The sequence below is a fragment of the Hypomesus transpacificus genome, chromosome 8, assembly GCF_021917145.1.
Source record: "Hypomesus transpacificus isolate Combined female chromosome 8, fHypTra1, whole genome shotgun sequence".
NCBI lineage: Eukaryota > Metazoa > Chordata > Actinopteri > Osmeriformes > Osmeridae > Hypomesus > Hypomesus transpacificus.
The window spans coordinates 4,901,486-4,928,269 of record NC_061067.1 but is presented as its reverse complement, the minus strand read 5'-3'; the positions used below and the strand labels follow the sequence as shown (position 1 = coordinate 4,928,269).

The 26,784-nt window shown below is 45.1% G+C and overlaps 1 protein-coding gene across 2 annotated transcripts; it reads left to right on the top strand.

Annotated features, from left to right (window-relative positions):
- The first annotated feature begins 1,315 nt into the window (after nt 1-1,315).
- On the top strand, nt 1,316-26,728 carry nrbp2b (nuclear receptor binding protein 2b). 2 transcript variants are annotated; one of them, XM_047024355.1, is made up of 18 exons: nt 1,316-1,986; nt 20,364-20,486; nt 20,664-20,765; nt 20,953-21,042; nt 21,254-21,294; nt 21,426-21,520; nt 21,802-21,825; nt 22,017-22,097; nt 22,336-22,391; nt 22,611-22,706; nt 23,009-23,141; nt 23,238-23,340; nt 23,441-23,491; nt 23,653-23,788; nt 23,988-24,041; nt 24,196-24,259; nt 24,408-24,463; nt 24,582-26,728. In XM_047024355.1, the coding sequence occupies exons 1-18, from the start codon at nt 1,867-1,869 to the stop codon at nt 24,666-24,668; spliced, it is 1,512 nt and encodes a 503-aa protein (XP_046880311.1). In that variant the 5' UTR covers nt 1,316-1,866; the 3' UTR covers nt 24,669-26,728. The 2 variants fall into 2 exon arrangements, with proteins under 2 accessions (XP_046880311.1, XP_046880310.1); XM_047024354.1 differs by having other exon boundaries at nt 21,993-22,097.
- The last annotated feature ends 56 nt before the right edge of the window (nt 26,729-26,784 follow it).

Genomic DNA, 26,784 nt, shown 5'->3' with positions numbered 1-26,784 from the left:
ATGTCTATCAGAGTTGTGTGTGACTACCACTAGATGGCATACAAAGCTCTACTCACTTTTCCCCAGGGACTGAGCAGTCAAGGGGCTATACTGCTGTAGAACAGCAATACCGTTGTACCAATATCCTAAACCTATCATACTTTCTATGGGTTTGAAGAAAAGTATGGAACTATCAAGATTCAAATATATTGTATTGGTTGAATCACATTCATACTACTACTTCTTCATTGACACAACCTGACAACCACTCGCTGTTTCAGAACATAACATTATCCTCACAGTGTCAATGGATTAATGTCACAGAGTTTGAATCTCTTAGGTTTCTGCTTGGAAGAACCGGAGGGGGAAAAAAAACGCATTACCAGACCCAAACAGGCAGCATAATAAACAGCGTTGTTCCTGCCCAGAGTGGTGTCCAGTTCTCAGAATTACTGCCAACTCTGGCACTTTTACCACCATCAGTTTTCCATGACTGTTCCTTTTTCTCTCTCCCAGCCTCTTGTAAAAAGCGAAGGCCTTTTTACTTTCCCTGCATGCTGCTTCAAGTGGAATAGAGACCCAGTGTCTAAGCAAGCTTCCACTGCAGCCTCCCACTGTAGCCTAATATAATTCATGTGGTGTGTTGGGTGTCTGTAGGCATATGATCAGTACTTGCTCACAATGCTGAAAGGACTTACAGTACGAGTACGAGTACGAGTATGTTGACCAAGCTTAGAGGCTGCTGCTTACGCAAGGTGTCTAACAAATGCACGCTTACACACACACACACACACACACTTTAACATATACTGTATGCACGCACATGGGCACACACAGCCATCAACATGCACATTCATACAAAGCACCATCACACAGACACAGATAGCAGTCACCCTCTAGCCTACTTGGCTATTATTGCAGAAGAATCTCCTTCTTCTCCAGTGACGTGAACAAGGTTGAAACTTTTTACGAGTGTGTCACATCCCTGTGTGATAGAGTGGCTGTTAACTCTTTGGAGACTGCATATTTCTTGTATTGGTCATAACAGCTTGAGCTATGAAAAGCATGGAGGCTTGAAATGAATAATTTTAGGTTGCCATTTTGTTAAACTGCATTCAGGTCGATGACTGACATGTCTGACTTCTATTTGACATTAAACCATCTTGTTTCAGTGACAGCTAAATACTTTCACTCACGTATACTCTGGCAAGTCTGGCACATACACTTTAGATTAGCAGGAACGCCCATCGCAATGTTATTCATAGATATCTCAAGGCTCCAACAACCTTATTACGGTACTGGCAACATTACGCAGCTCTTCTTCACTTTACGGTATCCCTCTGCGCTGGGTTGCTGGAGAGGAGCCTTTGCGTTCTCAGCGAACACAATGACGCGTATTTGAGATGTTAGAAATTACTTCATTCCATAGATGGGGAAGATTAATGAAGACAGGGAGAACTGAATAGACTTATTTTAAGGCTAAATTTTTAATATATAGCTTTATATTCCTTCAGTAGGCTCCTTGAGAATTGTAAAGGGACGCGATAACAAAAACATTTCGCAATCTATTTTACATGCAGTTGAGCGCGCGGAATAGACGGGGACAATTTCCGAATGATTCTCACTTTATTATAGGCCTACTCTTACGAGAAGAAGAGTATTGGTCTGATTGCCCGGTTGACATTTCAATGGTGATAAGTGGGAAAGGCATTTCTTTACAATATTTTGCTACCACTTCTCAGTGCAAGATGTTTTAAGCGCCGAGGGCTTTAAAAGCAAAACGTCTGGTGTCGTGTGGAATTGTACTGTCTGCTCAGACAGCTGCAACGTCTGCACTAGGATTTTCGAGAAAAACCAACAGGGAAGAATTTTCAAATACGGAATACAATGACTATGTCCGTCCCGGAGAGGAATTCGGGGTCGGAGGGAAAGGAGGAGGAGAGCGAGGATGAGAGCGAGATCCTGGAGGAAAGCCCATGCGGACGCTGGCAGAAACGGAAAGAGCAGGTAGACAGTTTATTGCTGCTCTCTGCATAGCTTAACCTTCTGGGCAGTCATTTCCAATTTGGGATATAGGAAACGTGATATAATCTGCTTGTGACATGGATCCTACCGTAGTCTGGCTCCATTGCCAATCCGAAATATGTGATATTCATCTCCAAAGTGTAGAATTGTATATGCCGTATGGCAATATGTGTATGGTCTTATACATGGACAGCAGAATAACAGGTTCAGGAACCGTATGTATGAGGCTACAGGCCAGGCCAGGCCAGGGGATAGAAATACGACAGCTTTGTCGAACCAACGCATGATATGAATGGTTTGGTCTACAAGGGCTATTTAACCCTTTTAATTTCCCGCCCTTCAATTGTTGAGTTTTTTTCTCCTGGAGAAGCATTACACGTATATCTTTGAAACACAGCTTGGTTAAATGTTGGCTTGTTGAAGCAACAAAAAGGGTGTTGACAACAGGGCGACCGTTACAGTATGGAGGTTGTTGATTATGATCTCGATATGGATCCTAAACATGCCAAACGTTTACTGTATTTTTACGACTGATACGAACATGTTTGTGATATTTAGTGTTTGACGCGATAGACGCAGAGTTACATCTCATCTTCTGTGGGTCTTATTTAGTCCGTAATGTTACAGCAATGCTACTTGTCCACCACAGTATGTTGTGTTTGTGTGTTGAATGTTGATGAGAGTTTGGACAATAACTTGAAGCAGCATTTACAGAAGAGTAAGAGGTGCCATCAGTCAAGGGAGTTCTGTTAAATGTGACAAGGGCGTTAAACGTTTTTAAGGTTATCTTTATTCTACACATGGAGCCCCTACGGCAACTTTAATCAGCTGACCTCACTGTCAGACACAGGATCATTCTTATGGCATACACGTTGACCAGCTGCAGAGATGCTTGATCGCTTGCACGTACACTCACACACACACACACACACACACAAATGATCAGCACCAGCACTGCCCCTCCCGGTGTTTTTCCAACCATTGATTACCCGTCAGTGTGTTTTGTTGTTTCTGGGTCACCTCCCCATCCCTCACAGACATACACACACTTACACACACACATAAACTCTGTGAGATGCAACACTGTCCTAATTTCCACATGACAGTATTACTTACTGTACAAATGTCAGAGTTGATTGGGGTTTCATTCATGTCTCACCTACTAGCCAACTCATTCACACACTGGTGTCTTACCCTCCCAGCTGCCTGGACTCTGGCTGTGCCCTGTACAGCAGATGTACTATGGTTGTAAGTGACACACCATCGTTTAGTGTTGTTTAAATATATAACTAGTACTTAGCACCAATAGAAAACAACGTATTTTCACTGTTTAGATGCTGCATTGTCCCGCTGCTCTTTGCCTGTTCCTGCAGTCTCAAGTGTTTGTGTCTTCCTATGAGCAAACCATGATCAGTTATATATTAGATAACTAAGTCATTAGAGGAAAGTTTACAATAGACTATCAGGTTTCTTTTATGTAGCTCTGCCTGTAAACAAATCTCCATGGTTAGAGAGCTAGTCACGTGGTAGGCACATGTTATGGTTGGTAGTCTGGCTGTAATAACAGTGGGTGTGTTGGATTGCGTAATGCCGTTTCCTGAAGAGTTGGTTGGCCCCTATTAACCTACCACAGTCATCAAACACTGCATTGATTTTACTCAGCTTGCTACACGTTGCCCTGTTGAAGCTGTACCACGACACTTTTACATAGGGGCACATACACCGTCTGTTGTCGGCTACGGCAGCTCAAAAAAGGCTTCATGGATGAATCAACTCTTGCTCGTTTCATACTGCGTCCTCACCCCAAACCTAAGCCTGGACTCAGCGACTCAGCAACTCATCTCCATGCCAGTGATTACACTGCTATCTCCTTGATGATTCACTGTGTGATTGTGGTGTTCTGTTCCTGCCTGTCTCTTGGGTTTGCACACACAGGAGGAACCCAGAGAACATGACAAAGACGACGTCTTTGGCTGTCCCCACCCCCACCCCCACTCCAAAACAACCCATCTTGCCTCATCTGTAAATGTTGAAATCCTGACTTCCAGGTCAAACTAGTTCTTTGCTCTTCCATCGGCACCATTAGCAGGGAAAGACTACTGGTGCACTCTTGGTGGCTGTGCCTTGGACTAGCATGTCTAATGAGAGAGAGAGAGACAGAGGGAGAGAAAGTCAGACAAACACACAGAGTGAGAAAGCTGTATCTATATCCAGACAGGCGGTATTACCACAGGACGGAGGAGGCCTGCATGAGGACAGAATGGAATAGGCCTCTTGATGACAGACCTTCCTAACCCCCCTTGGCCTGAAACCCCCTAAGGCTAAGCTGATGACCCCCCCCCCCCCCCCCCCCCCCCCCCCCCCCAACCCTCCCCACTCCACCCTGCAATCTGGAGAGGAACCCATTAGAGGTCACATGCCGGATGTGTGGGTCAACCCTCAATAGATGTTTGGGCTGCAGTAGGCGGCCATCTTGCCTGCATCCATTAATGCATTGTCATGTTGGGGGGTAGATTGGAACGCTGTGATGGATTGTCTCAGAAAGAACTGTTAAAGCAGAGGAATGAGTGAGTCTGGTGACTGACACACATATTCTATTTTCTCTGCTAAGACCCTCTGCGTTACCCAGAGTTCAATTCAGGTGTCAGTGCTCGCAGGGACCTGGTGAGTCAGGCAGGCAAAGGAGAGACCCTCATTGTTTAGGATTGACTTTGAGTATGTATTTCTCCATGGCAACTTCTGATTCTGTCGTCAAGCGGGTTTTGATGTCATTTATAAGGCGAGAGATTACGTAAGTGCATCTTGCCAATCAGGAGCAAAATGGTTTACATCATTTTACTTCACAGTTTCTAACATAGTAGAACATTAATTACTATCATTAATATTTCATGAAGATGTAATCATATGTACTAGATCGTTGGAACACTTTATTATCTAGAATCATATCTGCAAGTTCCAATCGGGAGTTGAAGTGTAACATTTCACGACAGTATGTTTACACATGGATGCTGAATACTGTCCATGGGTTACATCCTCAAGTCGTCAGGATAAACAATCCAACCCAGGGTCAAAGCCACAGGTATGGCCGTCGCTTTAAACCCTTGTCATGTCATGGCTGGCAGTAAGTGCTGCCTCGCTTCAGGGGATCTTTCTAAGGATTGACAACTTCCTAATGACCCAGGCCCGCTGGCCTCGCTCTGCCTGGGCCTCACACTGGGACAGCTGCACCACTGGAATGACACTTACTCAGATTTCTTCCCAAGGGGAAACGGGGACAAGCTTAGGCCATCGCCTCCACACTCCTGTTAATGTAGTTGCACGTCCTGTCCTGCCCTGGGCCAACAGGCCCCCCTGTCAGCCTTGTGTCCTGTGCATGGCATGCAGTGCTTATGCAGAAGCACTCAGCAGGAAGAAGTCTGCTTTCATCTGACAATCCTTGACTGTTTGTATTCCAGAGTGTTAAACGTGGCCCGAGGATGTTTAAGATGATTGAATTACTTTGCCACATGAGAGAATCTGCTGGGCGGCCCGATTCTGGTAATTGTTAGAAAACCTTTTTTGATTTGTGCATTTGACAAAATTTGAATTAAAAAAGTAGAGAATGAAAACAGGGCAGCTGGAAGCTGAACATAATTCTAGCGGCTAGAATGAAGAAGATCATGTACAGTATGTGAAAGCCTATGGGCTGATATTCATATCATTACTGCCTGTGGTGTGTGTTGGCTTTGAATGATACATTTTATACGATTATCTCTGTGTTGACAGGATATTTCTCATATAGACTTATGGTGAGTGTGTGTGTTTGTGTGTATGTGTGTGTGTGTGTTTGTAAGGGGATCACTAATTCCCGTTCTCGCCTCCCATGTACCACAAGATTTATGAATGGTTTCATGTCACTGCGGCGGAGGTGTGTTATACAAGTATCCGAGTATCCGAGCAGTTCAGACAGATATGTGATCAGCCCTCGCATGCTACAACTGGTGCAGGCCAGAATGAGTGTGTGTTATGTGTCAGACCTGGTTCAATTATAGACATCAATTACATGAAAGCATTTAAAAGTACTTGAGGTGCATTTGATTTGCTTCACAGTTGGCACACAGATCCAATATGATTTAATGATGGTGTTTTTCATGAAGTAAATGGGGAACCATCCAGCATTGTCCTGTTCACATTATGAAACTGACCTGTGCGTGAGGTGTTTTATGGCCTATTTTTATGAGCCAATTTCAGCTGTGCACTTCCCAGCTCCAGGTGACCCTTCACCTCCCCATTGATGCTGTTCTGCTGTATATTGCATCCCCACTGGAGTGTTTGACCTGGAAACATGCACATGGCTGTGCCCAGTTTCAGGGATGTTGAAAGGCAGGTTAGCCTCGGGTCGTGAGTCTTCCAGCAGGTACAGTACTAATACCAACACTGGGCCATGCCCATAATGGGCCTGTCAGAGAGAGAGAGAGAGAGAGAGAGAGAGAGAGAGAGAGAGAGAGAGAGAGAGAGAGAGAGAGAGAGAGAGAGAGTGGGTGTGTGTGTGTGTGTGTTTCTGCGTAAGTGAGTCAAGCAAAAATAGAGAAGAAGTAGAGAGACAAATGGTAAAATAGAGAGAGCGAGTCAGGGAGAGAGAGAAAGAGAGAGAGAGAGAGAGAGAGAGAGAGAGAGAGAGCGTGGGTGTGTTTGTGCGTAAGTGACAGTCAAGAGAAAATAGAGAAGAAGTAGAAAGACAAATGGTAAAATAGAGACAGATAGAGAGAAAGAGAGAGAGAGAGAGAGAGAGAGAGAGAGAGAGAGAGAGAGAGAGAGCAGAGAAAGAGAGGAGAGATAATAAGTAATCCTCATGGGTTAAGATGTGTGTTTTTGTCAGGTGCACAAGTGTGGTTTTTGTTGCCAGGACACAACATGAAGCCGTCTCTGTGGCGTCGGCTGAGCCAACCAGATGGCCTTCAGCACACACTATTATGGGATGTCATTAACCATTACCCACCTCCCTGTCTCTCCCATGCTGCTGATTAAATTGCCTTTCCTATCTGATCAAGGTCATGCTCACTGGATCTGAAGAAGGTTCAAATTATAGCTGTTCTCTTCAGTCCTTTGGTAGGTGATGAGTGTGTGGTGGCGGTGGTCTTGAGGCCTCAAAAGAGTTCATTAAGTTGTTGACCACATGGCTTCTGTGGATCTGGTGAACTCGTATTGAAAGTGAAATATGAGAGAGCAGCATTCATTGATGAACCACCTTTCCCAGGCATCAGATGTGATGTCGGGGGAGGGGGAACTACCTGTCCTGCCAGCGCTTCCATCATTGCCTCAGTGTAAGGGATCTGCAACCCCCTCTGGGCTGCGGGGGCATGGAAAGGTATCCTGTAGAAATGGCCGACACGTTGCATGTCACAGGGCTGTCAGGGGAGCGCGTATCACATGCCAACCTTGTCGCCCCCGGATACGCGCTAGTCTGAGAGCATTTTGACTGTTAGTAAAACCTCAGAGTCATCCTTTGACTCAGCTTAGACTCAACTGACTGGATTCCACTGGGATTTTTTAAGGCTATCGTTTTGCATTTATCTTTTTCCCTTGCTTGCAACAGTTGGCTTCATTCCAGACATCAGGGTAACGATACAGTATACCTCAGTTTTGAATACTGTGCTTTCAGGATTTGCATAATTTAACTTGGCTGATGCTGCCACTTATCCATGCCTTCTTTGTCAATGCTAGCTGGCATTCTCTCTTTTACCGGTTGTGATTAAATATTAATGTTTCTATTTTTCTATGAATAAAAGCTGATTTTAGATAATGCTTGCATGTATTATCTTCTGTATTATAATCTGGAAGACATTGCAAAATGCCCCAAAGCCAAGTAAAACAGAAGTGTTCGAAACAATTTCATCTCCTTGGTTGAGACCCCGGTGGTTGACTTCCTTCCCCTCACCCAGGGTGGACGTAGCGGGAGATGGAAAGGATTAAAGGTCCTGAGAATGTCGTGACCACCACCTCCTCCGCGGCATGCCACCTTGGATTTTGAAGTTTGACTTGATTTGTGATGGTTGTGTAAACATAGACCCAGAATAAACCACCCCACAATGGAACACAACAGAAATGTGCTCCCGGTCACTTAAACAAATTAATGATCTATGTCACTGGTATGAGAGGGGAAACTGAGTGATCGTAATCCATCAAGCCAGGGGGATCAAAGGATTCTTGTCAAAATGGTCTCTTCTGAACTAGTATCAACTGTGCCTAGATCTGGTCAAACGCTCCACAATCTTAAGAGGGCCTTGGACCTCATGGATCACTAGGATCATCCAAACCTGTCAATGCCCCTGTCTGCCCTGAGACATTTCTTTTATCTTTGCTAGCAGAGAAAACGACAACCCACCCCACTCACTCTATCATCAAACGACAACCCACCCCACTCACTCTATCATCAAACGACAACCCACCCCACTCACTCTATCATCAAACGACAACCCACCCCACTCACTCTATCATCAAACGACAACCCACCCCACTCACTCTATCATCAAACGACAACCCACCCCACTCACTCTATCATCAAACGACAACCCACCCCACTCACTCTATCATCAAACGACAACCCACCCCACTCACTCTATCATCAAACGACAACCCACCCCACTCACTCTATCATCAAACGACAACCCACCCCACTCACTCTATCATCAAACGACAACCCACCCCACTCACTCTATCATCAAACGACAACCCACCCCACTCACTCTATCATCAAACGACAACCCACCCCACTCACTCTATCATCAAACGACAACCCACCCCACTCACTCTATCATCAAACGACAACCCACCCCACTCACTCTATCATCAAACGACAACCCACCCCACTCACTCTATCATCAAACGACAACCCACCCCACTCACTCTATCATCAAACGACAACCCACCCCACTCACTCTATCATCAAACGACAACCCACCCCACTCACTCTATCATCAAACGACAACCCACCCCACTCACTCTATCATCAAACGACAACCCACCCCACTCACTCTATCATCAAACGACAACCCACCCCACTCACTCTATCATCAAACGACAACCCACCCCACTCACTCTATCATCAAACGACAACCCACCCCACTCACTCTATCATCAAACGACAACCCACCCCACTCACTCTATCATCAAACGACAACCCACCCCACTCACTCTATCATCAAACGACAACCCACCCCACTCACTCTATCATCAAACGACAACCCACCCCACTCACTCTATCATCAAACGACAACCCACCCCACTCACTCTATCATCAAACGACAACCCACCCCACTCACTCTATCATCAAACGACAACCCACCCCACTCACTCTATCATCAAACGACAACCCACCCCACTCACTCTATCATCAAACGACAACCCACCCCACTCACTCTATCATCAAACGACAACCCACCCCACTCACTCTATCATCAAACGACAACCCACCCCACTCACTCTATCATCAAACGACAACCCACCCCACTCACTCTATCATCAAACGACAACCCACCCCACTCACTCTATCATCAAACGACAACCCACCCCACTCACTCTATCATCAAACGACAACCCACCCCACTCACTCTATCATCAAACGACAACCCACCCCACTCACTCTATCATCAAACGACAACCCACCCCACTCACTCTATCATCAAACGACAACCCACCCCACTCACTCTATCATCAAACGACAACCCAGCCCACTCACTCTATCATCAAACGACAACCCACCCCACTCACTCTATCATCAAACGACAACCCACCCCACTCACTCTATCATCAAACGACAACCCACCCCACTCACTCTATCATCAAACGACAACCCACCCCACTCACTCTATCATCAAACGACAACCCACCCCACTCACTCTATCATCAAACGACAACCCACCCCACTCACTCTATCATCAAACGACAACCCACCCCACTCACTCTATCATCAAACGACAACCCACCCCACTCACTCTATCATCAAACGACAACCCACCCCACTCACTCTATCATCAAACGACAACCCACCCCACTCACTCTATCATCAAACGACAACCCACCCCACTCACTCTATCATCAAACGACAACCCACCCCACTCACTCTATCATCAAACGACAACCCACCCCACTCACTCTATCATCAAACGACAACCCACCCCACTCACTCTATCATCAAACGACAACCCACCCCACTCACTCTATCATCAAACGACAACCCACCCCACTCACTCTATCATCAAACGACAACCCACCCCACTCACTCTATCATCAAACGACAACCCACCCCACTCACTCTATCATCAAACGACAACCCACCCCACTCACTCTATCATCAAACGACAACCCACCCCACTCACTCTATCATCAAACGACAACCCACCCCACTCACTCTATCATCAAACGACAACCCACCCCACTCACTCTATCATCAAACGACAACCCACCCCACTCACTCTATCATCAAACGACAACCCACCCCACTCACTCTATCATCAAACGACAACCCACCCCACTCACTCTATCATCAAACGACAACCCACCCCACTCACTCTATCATCAAACGACAACCCACCCCACTCACTCTATCATCAAACGACAACCCACCCCACTCACTCTATCATCAAACGACAACCCACCCCACTCACTCTATCATCAAACGACAACCCACCCCACTCACTCTATCATCAAACGACAACCCACCCCACTCACTCTATCATCAAACGACAACCCACCCCACTCACTCTATCATCAAACGACAACCCACCCCACTCACTCTATCATCAAACGACAACCCACCCCACTCACTCTATCATCAAACGACAACCCACCCCACTCACTCTATCATGACACGACTGCCGTCCTCCATGCAAAGGGGATTAGAAGAGATTAGGATTCAAATTTGAACACATATCTCTTATTGGTTGCCGTGGCCAGGACCACAGGAAGTCTGAGCAGGTCATTTGCATGCAGGAAGTGGAGGGAAACGTGATGTGACACCTAAAAATCAGAGAGAGATTTTATAAATTAAACAGAAAGTCTGTTTGCAGTCTGAATGGCTTTCCACGAAGAGATAACGCGTATGACCGCAGGAGTGAATAAAAACATCCTACAGGCCTAGTGCTGAATCACCCCCCCCCCTCCAGCTTCACTCCCCCCCTCCAGCTTCACTCCCCAGGGCTGTAGCCCTTTCAGACGCTGTTATCCATCTTTGTCTTCTATTATTCAACTAATGGAAGCTCAAAGCATCTCTCTCACTATCTGAAGGGGTGTGGTGCCAGCATTTAAATGCAGAGACCTCTAGACTACTGGGTGAAGGGGGGGGGGGGCAGCTCTGTCTGTCACTCAGAGAGTGTTTAGCTGCCCCCCCTCCCCCACAGGGAGAGAGCGGTCAGCTGCCCCCCCCCCCCCCCACACACACACACACACACAGGAAGGAATGGGATTGAACGGATACCCAATACCACACTGCCAATGAACACACATGCTCGCTCTGCAACATTTTATCCTTCAACTTTTCAACTCTCTCTTTTGTACACCCCCCCTCTCTCTCTTTTAGAGTCATTCTCTCTCTGTCAGTCTCTCTCTTTCTCTATCCTGTTTGTCTCTTTGTCTCTCCATCTCTCCATGGGGTCATCTTAATGAGCTTCAGGACGAGCCACTAATTACAACTGTAGAAACAGAACAGTAGATCTTAGGTACTTTGCCCTTCAGCCTGACAACTACTTACTCAAATGCAATCAGTCCACTGTTAAGATACTATGGTTTACACACTCTGTCCTATTGTTTGGTTTTTCCTGGCTCTGAAATAAGGCAGAGATGTGAGATAAAGTGCATGAAACCCGGCTCGAGCTCTTAAAGTTCCTGGCCTTTGCATCACATATTGAAACTGGGCCTCTGCTGAGCTTGCCTGTGCTCTGCACCTATGCCAGGTCTCTGTTTTTCATGTTACCCCAAGTAACCCCTCTTGGCCACTGCTTATGATGCACGGTGGTAACCTCTGGGTTCTGTGCTTTGAATTTAGGAATTGAGTGATCCAGAAAACAGCTATTGCTGGTCCTTATAGAGAACTCTAATACAGGAGTGCTTCCAACCAGTCCTTACAAGTCCTTTCAGGAACACAGCCAGATGTTTCTAAAGAATGGGACACGTGCCAGAATAAGGTCAGCCTGAACACATATCCTAAAACACATACTTGTTCAATAAACTCGACATTATCTTTCCTTAATGTTGCATATACATTCTTAATGTAATTTTTGTAGGCAGTACCTACTTTTCTATATTTATCCATGTTAGTGTTATTTCAGAGGTATCTCAACTCTCTGTATCAAGTAGCACATGTTGCTCCTGGGAAGTGGAGGAGGAGGCTGGCTTTGGGCCGATGGGTTGGGGTCGAGTAATGTAAGTGTTGCTGGTGGAATTGGACAACAGCTCTACGAAGTATGATACATGCAGCAGCAAATATGATGTGGTAATCCCTCCAGCGTGTCCCTGTCTAAGTGTCCCTATACTATAGAGCCATATGGGAGCCCGGTCTGGAATGAACCCCCCTGGAGGTCTCTTGGTGTGTGGGGGAGGGGCTGAGCTTTTTACGCGAGACTTACCCCAGCAGGAGGGGCGGGGAGGGGGGGGGGGGGGCAGAGGAGACAGGGGGGGGAACACCTCCTTTCACCTCCATTTTAGAAGCGCAATGATGAGGAGCAGAGAATGACGTCCACTTTCCCCTCTCACATTCCTTGTTTTAAGGAGCTCACTTCACCTCGGGTACTAATATTGTTCACATGGGCCCCTTTTAAAGAAAATCTGTACTTCCTTCTCTTCTTAAAGGTAGTCTAATCTCGGATCTTGCCATAAGTTGATAGTAAAACATGTGCTTCTCAACATAGTTACTTGTGACGCATCTACTCATACCTTATTAGTTCCTTCTTTAAGGAAGACAGGAAGGAAGGATGCAGTGTAGGCCAGACTAATTTAATACATTGAATTAGCAATTATCTACTGTAATTAAGATGTTATTGTTGCACTGTCTTTAATTAATTAAATGGCCTGCAAGGAATGATAATCATGGATCTGGGGTCAAGCCAGGGCTATGATGAGGCTCCTTGTTAGTGATTATGTTGATAAAGTATATACAGTACTTTTTCAAAAGAAATGTTCTCTCCTTTAATTCTCTCTGCTCAAGTCATGAGAGGCAAATACATGGTCTTATCAACTATTGTCTCAACTGTAGAGGTTGACCCTGAGAAGAAGGCAGGGTTGATAATGAGCTGTATCCGACAACTGCAAAGTGCTGGGCCTTCTACTGTTGTGTGTTTGTTTGTATGTGCTTAAGAGGGAGTGGGGAAAAGCACACGTAGGTTACAGATTTAAAGAACAAAAAACACACAAACTGTACACACACTCAACCACATGGGTAAACCGAAGTGCACAACCCCCCACTAACTCACACTCATTTTCTCAGACTGACTCAGTGTTAAGAAAAAAGGCATGTGACAACAGGCACGCACAAACACACACACCCACACCCACTCATCCCCACCCCCTATACACACTCACACACACTTAGATTATATATTCACACACATTCCTCTGGAGGTGAAGGTGAGATCAAAGACTAATTTATCTGGATTCTCCAAGAGAAACAAACGGGGTGACTTTCCTCACATGCTCTTGAGGCTGTTCACAACTCATAGTTCATGCGTATCACACTAGTAAGGGTGATTTTTCCACCCTTAGCGCAAACGTGATATACGCTTTTAGAGATCTTTGTCCCTGTGAGACAGGGAACATGTGGCTTAGTGACAGAAGACAGACACAGGAAGAAGAACAATGAAGCCAGTGTCATCGGATTACGCTGGTGGAGACAGAAACACCACAGCACTGAACAGACAGGCAAGACTGATGGCTCTTTAACCCAGAGAATCATTTAATAAAACATGTGGGTTTCATGGAGTTACATTTGAATGGAATGGAGAATAAGTGCTTTTTATATATTATTTTGAAGGCTGCCTAGTAAGCTCAGTATTGTCCAGATAACAGATTGAGATCAAAGTGGCTAAGACAAAACATTCTTCAGGTTGGGTTGTCGTTTTCACAAGTGGACAGAAAAATGCCTGTCTATGATTACATACAACAAAAAAGTTGTTGAAGAGTTGGATGAATATAGTCCTTCTTTACCAGACTCTCAGAGAAGAGTCATCCAAAAGAGTCTTAGAGGAATCACTCTCTCCAGCTCCCTCCTTTGAGTTTCATATCCAGTGGTTCTTTGTTTTGGTACCGAGCTACAGAGCACTGGGATCAGGACCCCACCCCCACCAATACCTCCCTGCTGCCTGTGTCTGGATCAGGCATTCCTGTGTGTGACTGGCCTCAGAGAAAATGAAGAAGTGAGACCTGATGAAGGCTAATCTTTGTAATATCTAATCACGAAGGAGGGAAGGTCCATTTTTATATTCCGCTCTGACCTTGTTTGTCCCCTGGAAGTGCTTTAGTCTTGTTTGTTTTGAAAAAAGGATTGAATAGCTGGAATCTTGAGAAAAAAACTGTGAAAACAAGATGTGGTCAGGCCTGAAATGAGCAAACACTGACCCTCCATCAATGTTATTCACAAGATTCACATTCACTTTGAAGGCAGCTTACAGACAGACAAGGCCGACAAAGACACACAAAGAAACATGACATAATAGTTGGCCAATCCAATGCTCATCCTAAAACCTTTTAAGATAATGGGGTCCTATCTCTCCATAGATGTCTTTTTATCTGCTGGGATTGTTTTACAACCTTGCATGCTGTATTGTCCCCACCTACCCACCGTGGAGTGTTTTCGGTGTTTTATCCGCAATCTTTCCGATCCTAGCACAGCACCTCAGGGAGACGGGGCATGGAGCCAGCACATACCAAGTCATTTACATAGCCTGCCTGTACGACTGCATAAACATTGCGCAACGTACAACAGATTTCCTCAGGTTAGGCACCAGAAACAAAGATCTATGGCAAAGCCATTTTATCAGTGAGTTACAGTATGTGATGCTGATGGCAGCAGCAGTGGTGGGGGCACCTAATGTACAGTGAGGCTGATCTTCAGGGAATGTGATGTTGTGTGGGAGCAGGCCGAGAGGAGGCGAGACAACCAAGGTAGCAAACTAGGGTCTTTGTTAGCGCCAGGCTAGGACTCACACACTGTATCCCACCAGACAAAGACACTCTCTCTTGTATTCGTTCTTTCACAGTGATGCTACAGAGACGACCGTGTAGGTCGATGAGCTGTCTCTGCGACGTCACCCTCCTGCGCTCATCTCTCTTTCTGTCTCTCTATCCTTAGTCTCTCTGTCTATTTCTCGCTCTCCCTCCATCCCTACTCTCTCTATTTCTCTCACTCTCTCTCTCCTTTGTTTTGCTCTCTCCTTCATCTCCCTCCTCCCTTTCCTTTCACCGTCTGCCTTACTCATCCGTCAGTCTCCAGACCCTCTCACAGTGAACCAGCATTCTGGCCCTGTGCCATCGAATGGGACAGGGATCTCTTCTCAGTACATTCATGTACTGATAATTGAGATATCGTTATTTTCCCAGAAATGCTTCTGTAATCTTATCTGTAGGGGAGTCATGCATATTCAGTCATCTCTCCTTGTATTATTTGAATCTAAGGTTATATAACGTGTCCGATCCTAAACTGTAAACAAGCTGACCCCTTACCTAAATGGATGCCGGATAAAGCGCTGTTCAAAGCCCAGTTGCAATTCTCACCCTGTCTTCAACCCTGCCAACCTCATTTGCAAACATTGGTGTCACCAAGGTGACGGGCAATGCCAGTGAATTATGGGTAATCTGTGTTGATCAGCCGGGCTCAGACAGGATCCGGTAGAAAGTCTCACGCCACATTTACCTGAGCTGCTCACACACAGTGGATCTGTGGATCTAGAAGAGGTAAAAACGAGGTTGATAGACACCAGCCAGCCAGCCCTGCTAGCTACCGCTCTGCTACCTAGATAGCCCTGCTCCCCTTGCAAATACAGCAGGCAGTTGGTGTTGGTCTGTTATGTCATTACCCTTATCCTCATTATCATCACTACCAAAACCTTGGTATGTTTTTGGATTCATTTGTTATTTTTCTATCAAATCAAATCTTATGGAAAAGCTAAGATGTTCTTGATTTCTTCTTGGTACTCATAGAATACAGGATATGATGCAACTATTCCTAGAATTCTCAACCCACAAGGGATATTTCAGGAGTTGCAACATATCATTTCATGATATCTTTTTCTTGTGTGTAAAAACATGCCATAAAACCAAGTTGTAAAACCCCTTTGCTTGCACAATAGAATCTCTGTGGGCATTCTAAAACCTCAAAATCCAGAGAGTTACCTCAGGTTACCTCCATCAGTAATCTATCTTCACTCCTAAACAGAACACATCTGAATAGAGTTGGGTTTGTTATAACATGAGGACCAAATATTCAACTTCCCCCCACCCTGACCCTACCTCCTCGGCACAACCAATGACAGTGCTGTTTTGCCACAGTTTGTTTACTGGTTCCTGTAGAACCATGACATAACACCAGTCCAGACCCTGTTAGATCCTCAGGAAGTCTAGACCGCCCGGCAACAGGGGGGAGTCTGGGGAAGGCCATGTAACCCTTCTCCCTGCTCTGTGTGCCCGTCGGTCTGCACATCTGTCTGTTGCTGGTGTCAGAATGTCAGACCATTGTGTTCCTAGTCTATAATACCCACAATCAGATTATAATCTTTGAGTGAGCAGAAAAAACCCAGATTATATGTCATCTCATGCTCTACATGACCAAGGCTCCTCCCACACTCCGGATGAGATCGGATCTGCCCTGCGTTCCCGGAGATGGACAGAGCTTCGGGTGTTTAGATGGGCCTAAAGTTATTAGGAAAGATTTGGTATGAAGTTTAAGTCCTACATTAGGTATTGAAAAAACAGTGATATTAATAGCATCTTGTGTGGTCAGTCACACACTCTGCCTGAGGCAGCTCCCCCCCCCCCCCCCCTCTCTCTCCCTCTCTCCCTCTCACTCTCTCTCTGTCTTTCTAACAGCGTAGTCCCTGGAAGTTGGGCTCAGGTTCTAGAGGAATAGTTTTCACCATGTGCCAATCGCCCACTCCTCCTGACCAGAGAGTTGTACTGGGTGGGAAGAACTGGAGCCAAGCCCATCTGGCAGAAGGCCAGTGGGACAGGAGCTGCTGTCATATGTGCCTTATTTAATAGGACAGGAGCAGGGTTCCTAGGTTCATTTACTCATATTATCCCTGTTCAAGAGTGGAAATGGAAACCATTGTGAATCCTTGATCAACCTGATGTCTTCTGTTGTTGAGGAATCAATGAAAATATGTTTTTTGCTGGTTGGTCCTCTGTTAACTACAGATGTGCTCTAACCTCTACCCATAGGCTCTCAATGAATGCCTTTCATTGTATGGAGAGAAGTAAACAACCATTAGTAAAGTAAAGAAGCTTTTGCCATTGTGAAAACATAAACAGCACTTAGAACACATGCCAAGAGAATAGAGACGAGGCTCTCGGTAGCAGAGGGGGAAAGAGTTTCCCTCTGGACTAAAGATAGAGCAACATAATGGAGAGAGACTCTGTTAGGTTGAAGACAGGTAATTGCATCCAGGAGGTTAAAGATTGTTAGAGTAAAGATGTGTTGCAGCCTGTCACAAAAACATGGCTTAGTAGCCACGGCAACAACCCTCCTGCTTCGTAAAAAGCCATTCCTTTCTTGTTGAAACACTGTTGTATCATACAGTATACGGTATCTTGTGTTTTCATGTTATCTACTGTAGGGGGAATGCTACAGATTTGGTTTGTGCCATTGCGACACGCAGCGGCGTAACAAGGACTTGGCGGGCCCGAGTGCAGATCTCACCAACGGGCCCCGTACCGACCTATCGTCAGGCGAAATTATTGAGTTTTCAGTTTAGCGATGCGCAAGGAAATTTAGGCTACTCATGATGTACAATTAAGGGTAACGACTGCTCCTTCTATGTGAAGATAGATTACGGTTTTCAAAAGTGAACGGCTCTGACTCGCGAGTCTCTGGCTCTAGATTATGCTTGCTACAACACAGAATGAGCATAATGGAACAGTCAGTCGTGAGCCGACGTATCTGCGACGTTTGAAATAGAGCACAGAGATGAGAAGAAAATCTGATCATTTACCGAGGCTTATTCGACGTTATGAATGACGTTTCGATCTGTCATGTGTGCTATCTGGGTACTAGTAAAAAAAAACAGTCACTTCGATGGTGAATATTTGATTTTATGTTCGTTAGATATGCTAGTTTACATTTAGTCTATCTAGCTTTAGCTATTTTCCGACTACATCCTGCACATAGTTTACTATATCTAACCTGGCCGCTGCCTGGTAGCCTAGGCCTATATGTGCATTTTTATGACGTTTAATAGCCATGTCAACTGCATACACCAGACAGTAAATGTTATGTAATTATTAGCCTACCCTGGTGGCTGAGTTTCACACTCATTGCTGTTGCCGGGCTGGGGGTCAGACGTAGCGTCCTCTTCAACACGCTTCGCCACAATCCAAATGAGGATAGTTTTGACAGCTTTGCCACCCTTACATCTTGCTCTTTTCGTTCCTGCCGCTTTCTGGAGCCACTTTTATGTTAAAGGGTATGGCATGGGGTAGCCTAATTCGCTTCAAAACGCTAATGCAACACAACTGTAGTATCCCAACAACTGTCTGTGGTATTCCAACAACTGGATGGGAACAATCGTGTGTGGGTGGGCGGGAATCTTTGACAACAATATTACCCAGACATCCTTGCTATTTTTCGAGGGCAATATTACTTAATAAAAACGACATTTGTTTCATTCAGCAAAAGGCAAATGAGGAAAAATTAATTATTTGCTGTTGTTAACACTGACTGTTTTTAAAATGTTTATTGGGCAAGTGATAGCTCATAATTATGAATAACTGACACCATAATTGAGAAATGTTTGCGAATTGATAAGAGTGGATCATATGTGATCCTCAACTTGCGGTATAACAGCGGTGCAAGGGGCCTGGTCAGATTGCCTTAAGGGGCCCGGTCAGGTTGTCTCACTTTTACTGTGAGATCGAGGACGGGCCCCCCTTTTGCCACGGGCCCTAGTGCAGCTGCACTCCTTGCACTCCCTATAGTTACGCCACTGGCGACACGATACAGTTGAAATGTAATTCTCTACGAATAGTAACTGCCTCCCTGTGTGTGTCAGGAACATGTTTGTCCTGAATTGTTTGCAGGCAAGGCCTTTGTGACCTATAGCTCACGAAAGTATGTGTTAAGTGAGCATCAGGTGAAAGGGCTGGAAGTGTGTATTTGTGTGTGTGTGTGTGTGTATTTGTGTGTGTGTTTGTGAGTATGATGAGCGGCCCTATCTGACTGTCTGTTCTGGAACTGTTTTGTTCTGTGGGACTGTGCTGTTCTGTTCTGGGTTCATGCGTTCTCATGCGAAGCGTATGTAATAGAGCCCAGGGCTGCCTCTGACTGCCAGAACACAGACCCAGACACAAACAGTACATCTCCCCATCTGACCCAGCCGGCCTCACTCCCTGAGCCACTGTCCTCAAAATCTCATGGCACATACTCATTCACCCCCTCTCTCTCTCTCTCTCTCTCTCTCTCTCTCTCTCTCTCTCCCTCTCTCTCTCTCTCTCTCTCTCTCCTCTCTCTCTCTCTCTCTCTCTCTCTCTCTCTCTCTCTCTCTCTCTCTCTCTCTCTCTCTCTCTCTCTCTCTCTCTCTCTCTCTCTCTCATTCCCTAAATCTCTTGCTTTCCTCATTATCTCAAGCTCTCTCAATGTCTCTCACTCTCGCTCTTTTCCAAATCCCTCATTCATAGTCTCTCCTCTCCCCCTCCCCCCTTCTCCCCCTCCTCCCCCTCCTCCCCCCTCCTCTTTTTAATCCATCTCTCTGTGCTCCAGCGGTAGCTCTGGTCCGAGCCCCTCATGTCTTTTTACGTCATCATGTTACAGATGGTCACACTGCTTTTTAATGGCGGTTAATATGTCGTCAGTGCAAAGGAGTTGTAAATTTGATTTCATCTCCACTGATCCTGTTGACATAAAACCCTGTTCAGCCACTGCGTGGATTTATGCTGGTACTCGCTGATGTTGGAGTCAATGGCTTCAACATGAGACAGATGTGCCTTACCCAGTCTCATTAATATAGAGAGAGAGAGACACCGTCGCCAGTGAAGTGTGTGTATGTGTGACTGCCTTTCGAAACCGTTAAGTGATTCATCATAGCAGCTATACTTGCAGATGATGCCTAGAACAAGCCACCGGTCGTAGATACTTATTCATTCACCGATGAGGAGGCTCACGTGGGGTTTATCTCCCCCTGCAGGTCAGTCAGGGTAATGTCCCAGGTGTGGAGAGCGCGTCTTTGGCCATGGACACAGAGGAGGGGGTGGAGGTTGTCTGGAACGAGGTGCTGTTCTCTGACAGGAAAGTCTTCAAAGCACAGGAGGTAAGTAATCAAGTAAACTCAGATATCTATCACTTTATCCAAAGAGGATATACGAGCTTTGGGCTTTTCTTAGACACATTCAAAAAATGTGCATCCGCGTACTAAACTCAAGCATAAGGCATTGGATTAGCATGTGACCACTGACTACCTCCTCCATGTCTGATCTCTCTCTTGCAGGAGAAGATCAAGGAGATGTTTGAGAACCTGATGCAGGTGGAACATCCGAATATTGTCAAGTTCCACAAGTACTGGCTGGATATGAGGGACAGTCAAGCTCGGGTCTGTGACACATTATTGCCATTAACTCTATCTTTCTCTCTCTCTCTCTCTCTCTCTCTCTCTCTCTCTCTCTCTCTCTCTCTCTCTCTCTCTCTCTCTCTCTCTCTCTCTCTCTCTCTCTCTCTCTCTTTCCTCTGCTGCTTCATTGCTTATTGCGTCCTTATCTCTTTCCATCCATGTGCCACAGGTCATATTCATTACAGAATACATGTCCTCTGGTAGCTTGAAGCAATTTCTCAAGAAAACCAAGAAAAACCACAAGACTATGAATGTCAAGGTCAGTTTCAGCCCATTTGGTTATGTGCATTCAGTATGCCTCAGCCCACCTTGAAGTGGTGGAAAGACCAGTCTAGGCAGGATTCAGGGCTGTCGGATGGCAGATCTTTATCAACTTGTGCTTTCATAAGCAAATGTGTCACTTAGTAGTCACTGGATCCAGTGGAACATTTAATGGTGTGACACTCATGCTTCTCTGTCATACACCCTAGGCGTGGAAGAGGTGGTGTACCCAGATACTGTCTGCCCTCAGGTAAGAGCAGCAACACACAAGCACTCTCTCCAAGCCTCAGGCCATGGTAGACAGTATCGAGGTGTCTGAGCTGACAGATGTGTTTTCACTTCCTCCCGAGAGACCCAAACCCTTTTGTTGTTTGCTGCCAGTTACCTGCACTCCTGTGACCCGCCGATTATCCATGGCAACCTGACCTGCGATACCATCTTCATCCAACACAACGGCCTTATCAAGATTGGCTCAGGTCTGCCTCCCCATGGGCTTGTTATGTAACTGCCACAAACATTCAAATGTATCACATTTCCTATATTTTAGGTTTAACCTAAAATCATTTTAGTATATCAGGCCTGAATGTTACAAAAAATGACTTTCTAGGCAAATAAGGCTCAATCTGTGTCTTGTAGTTTGAGAATACAACATACACAGTCTTTTTGTACAATTTCCATTGATACTTGATAGTCCAAAGAAGAGTGCTAATGTTGCTTTATGAAACTGAATAGTACCTTTATTCTGCCTTTTCCTCAGTGTGGCACAGACTGTTTGTTAATGGTAAGAACCATATGGTGTTCTGCTCTCCTCTTTCTTATCAAACATTTCTCTATCTGTTAGAGGAGACCATTGTAAGGTTAATTTACAGCACACGATATCTTACAATCTGAGCCCAATATAGCTTTGTAGGACCTGGGTGTCTTTGGGAGTTGGGTTTGATTTTCTAGCCGTCTATCTTCCCTCACAACAAGTGTTCCCGGGGGCCAGTGGTAAGGTACGACCTCACCGAGACGAACAGAGGAACCTGCACTTCTTCTCTCCAGAGTATGGCAGTAAGTGTCCCACCCACCCCTTCTTCCCTCCTCCCCAACATTCTCTGGTTTCCTGACACAGCCTGCATAAACCAGTGAACAATACATTTGGTATTAGCGTCTTCTCCTCTTTCTGTACTTACTTGACTCTTTTGTTGTTGGAGTCTGAAGGTAACTCTTTCTTGGCTGAATTTAGAAATGTGTTCCCTTTTCCTTTCATCTCTCTCTCTCTCTCTCTCTCTTTCTTTCAAATTTCTAGCGGAGGAGGATGATTATGCCATTGACATCTTCTCTTTTGGGATCTGTGCTCTGGAGGTGAAAGAAACCCACCAACACTCAGCAGATGGACTGTGTGTGTGTGCGTGTGTTAGTGTGTGTTTGTGTGTGTGATAGTGTGTGTGTTTGTGTAAAAACATGCACATATACGTGGCAGATTTGGTCTCAACAAGACTTACTACCTTTGAGATGCCTTCATAGTTGTGCACGAGTACCCATCATGATCACATGTTCTGTCTGGTCTGTGTTGATGTCCAGATGGCTGTGCTGGAGATCCAGGCCAACGGGGATGCTGTCGTGTCTAAGGAGGCTATCTCCAACGCAGGCCAGTCTCTGGAGGACCCTCTGATGAGAGTGAGTGCCGCACATGGCTTCCTGTCCCAGATACTGACCAGCCAAGCGGCTCAGTCCGATTTCTGCTTGTCAGAGAGCCAGAGACAGTCAGACTCCTTTAAGAGTTTTCGATAACTTGATTGAGATTGGAAGAACCCAGAGTATGTGTCAGAGTAGGGGGACTTTCAGTTTTACAGCAGCTGCTGTCTCTCTCTCTCTCTCTCTCTCTCTCTCTGTCTCTCTCTCTTTCTTTCCTTCTGAGCTAGCACGATCCTCTGGTTCCTACATGCAGCCTAAGCTTGTCTGTCCTCTCTGCCCTGTAGGAGTTCACCCAGTCGTGTGTGCGTCACGAGGCCAAGCTGCGTCCCACTGCCCACGACCTGCTGTTTCACCGCGTGCTGTTTGAGGTCCACTCCCTCAAGCTGCTGGCCGCGCACTGCTTCATCAGCAACCAGTGTGAGTCTCTCCATTCTGGGATGTTCAGTTACTTCAAATCTTTTATAAGGTTAAAGGGTCAAAGGTCACCTCCTTGTTTACTGTGCCTTTCTGTAGACCTGCTGCCAGAGAACTGTGTGGAAGAGAAGACCAAGTCCTTCGACCCCAACGCTGTCATGGCGGAAATCAAACACCACGACCGTACAGGAGTGCAGCTAAAGTGAGAACACCCCTATGTCACTATACACCTTCAGGGGCCATCAATAGATGTAAAACTTGAATACTTTGATTGATCTTCACATTCTTATTCTTTTCCACAGGTATTCTCACGTGTCTCCACTGGAGCTGGACAAGTTCCTGGAGGATGTCAAGTAAGTTCCAACTCTTCTCAGTTGATCTCTCTCCTCACATTGAGTCCCGAGGTCTGTATTCAGCACTGGAATGTTCAACTTAACTGATAAACCTAAACTTAAACAGTCAAACGAAGTGGAGAAAATAACGTCATGTTTACTTTGGACCTCCATTTTCTCAGGAATGGGATCTACCCCCTCATGAACTTTGCCTCATCGCGCCCCCACCCTGTCCCGCGTGCCCTGTCTCTGTCTCAGGAGCAGGTGGAGACCGTGAAGACCCCCACCCCAGAACCGCAAGAGACTGAGTCCAGGAAGGTGTGTGTGGTGCTTTCTGAATGTGGTCGTGTGTGTGTGGTCGTGTGTGGTTGTGTCACACGATGTCAGTGTTCCAGGGCACTGCTTACCCATACACACAACTCTGTGTGTATACACACAACTCTGTGTGTATGGGTAAGAGTTGTGTGTATGGGTAAATAGTGCTCTGAAACACTGACAGTCTGGTTGTGTGTTACAGGTGATCCAGATGCACTGTAACTTGGAATCAAATGAAGAAGGGACCAAAACTCACGTGAGCTACAAACACAACCTATTTCTAGATGCTAGATCATATTATTTCATATCGTAATTTATTAAGAAATATACTCTTTGATTAGTATTAGAACAAATCATTTGGTAGCAAATCATTCATAGGCTTATGAAATGAAATGTCCCTTTCTCCGTAGCTGTCTCTGTTTCTGAAGATGGATGACAAGCTGCATAGACAGCTCAGCTGTGACATCCTTCCAAGTGAGTTCACAAGCACACCACCATTATGGTCACTTTTCTTTGTTTGTAAGCATATTCTCTAGTTTACCTCTAAACAAATAGTACATGATTTAAATTCTAAGGTATTGTATCTATCTACATGTATCTACATCTTGTTTCAATATTTCAGCTGACTGCTCCAAAGACCTTGCCAATGAACTTGTTCACTACGCCTTCATAAGTGAGGTAGGTACATCTACAGAGTAGGCGGGCAACACAATATTATAGCTGTCCAACTCCACTCCTTGCCTGTCCTGTCGCCTAGAGCAGGCCCTGATGATGTCATGCTCTCTCCCCCTTACAGGAGGACTGTGATAAGCTGGCGGGGTTCCTGGAAGATGCTCTAGGCAGACATCGGCTCAGAGCGCTGGCCTCGGGGAGCACACAGTGAGGCCCCCCGTGGGGGCTGGCCCAGAGAGAGGGGCCGTTGGCTTTGACCACTCGTCCCAGAGTGAGAGAGGGGGCAGCAGGCAGGATCAGCCGGGATCAGAGGGGGCCGGGGCCAGCGTGGGCATGGGAGGATTAACACAGGTGGTAGAAGCTGAGCCTGAAGGCCGAGAACATCCTGGGGGGTTTGGAGAGAGCGAGCTTGAGCGGAGGCAGGAACAGGAAGCAACCTCTGATTGAAGGACCACAGGAGTGATGGCTGTGTTTAACTATCCCACAATGCAGTGGAAGATTGATAACCCCCCACCCTCCCCATCCCCTTGCCTAAAAGGGCTATCATGCCTTAAGATGTCTTCATGACTTTGGCTCTCCATATTGACACTATTTGAATAGATATATTCCCTTCCAGACATCTGATATGACAGCTACATTTTTATGTGTTCTTTTAATCAAAATCTGAGTTTATAACACCCTAAAATTGTTGTGGTTTGCCACTCATGTAATTATTTTTTAATTTATTTTTATGTTTACCTAATTCAGTCATTACAAAGCCAATTTTATCACTACTTAAAATCCGTCCATCATGCACAGGCAATGTTCACAACACAGAATTATTTTCCTTGTTTTTTCTTGTTTAACTGTTGTCTGAGCCTTGCACAGTTTTTGTTCACATATGAATGGTCTGTAGAGTACTACTATTCACTTAGGCCAGACACTTTTCTCCCAGCACTGCAAATGCCTCAGTAAGTCTCCATGCATTAGTAGTGATCAGCAATGAGACAATGCCTCTCTTTGCCTGTAAAACTCTTAAAGGGGGTTTCCCTGTAAAAGTGCTCTGAAAGCCAAAGACTTGCAAAGTGCCTAAGATGGCAATCCACATTGGACAAAATACCCATGACCACAGTAGTTTTGATGTAAAGCTTTGGAGGACAGTCTCTTGGTAAATATTCAGATACATTACATAAGTTGAATTTGGAGTTAACACAAAGCTATCCTATTTTATCCACAACATCAGCCTGTGAAAATCACATATTTGGGAAAGCAGTTCATTGAATTCTAGTATTTTACAATATCTCATTTGACATCAATAACAGCCCATAACATCTACAACACTGTAGTGTGTTTGCGTCCTTAGTATGCGTATTACATACTAATAGTAAAGTAATATGTAATACACATGCTAATTTACTATTCTTCATTAAACTGCCATTACGTAACTCAGAAGATTAAAATTATATTTACATTTGTGATATGATACACTTTCTATGATAAAGAGGGCAGATAGAGTGAATAAAGTGTTTACAAAATAGTTTGTCAGCTTTTATGCCAAGGGAGTATCCAATATTCAAAATAATTAATGGGAATGGGATTTAATGCCCCAAAAATTGGGATTTAATTGTATTTTAGTAAACTGATAAGTTGGGGAAATGGGATTTTGGGACAATTAATAATTGTTAAGTTCCCTAATACATTTTGATCCGTATATTCATTCAGTATCAAAACCTGTTAACTATATGACATTAGCTTGTTACACTGTCTGTGAACCTGCAATATCAAAACAAATTGCACTACTGACTTGTATAGTTTTCGCTTTAAATATTTGGAAAGTGTCTGACAAGCATCCTGTCAGCGTGTTTGTGAGAAAATAAGCCTTCTCTCACACAGGGTGTAGATATATGAACACTATCTGTAGGATGTAGATACGTGTTTTGTGGCTTTGCAAGGGGTTTACTAACAAACGCACACAATGGCTCCCAATCTGACCTGATACTTTGCATCTGCATGTCTTAATAACTCAAAAACTGTACAGATTTGTATCGTTATTATTATTTCTTCAAGATTGCCTTGTCATTAACATCACCAACGGATCCGAAGGGGAAATGATCAAAAGAAAGAATGTTTAGACTGAAATTAATTCATATCAGTCATTTTTCTGTCATAGTAACTCAACTTCGTCCCAAGTTTGTTGAATGAATGTAAGCTTTGGGTGTGTTCTGCTTAACCCTCTGTTCAATATTGTACTGTGATTGAATCCAATAAAATAATATTATGTGACATGATGAAGAGTTGTGTAGTGTGAGGTGTTTTCTGAACTAAAAACCTTGGACAGTGTACGTAAT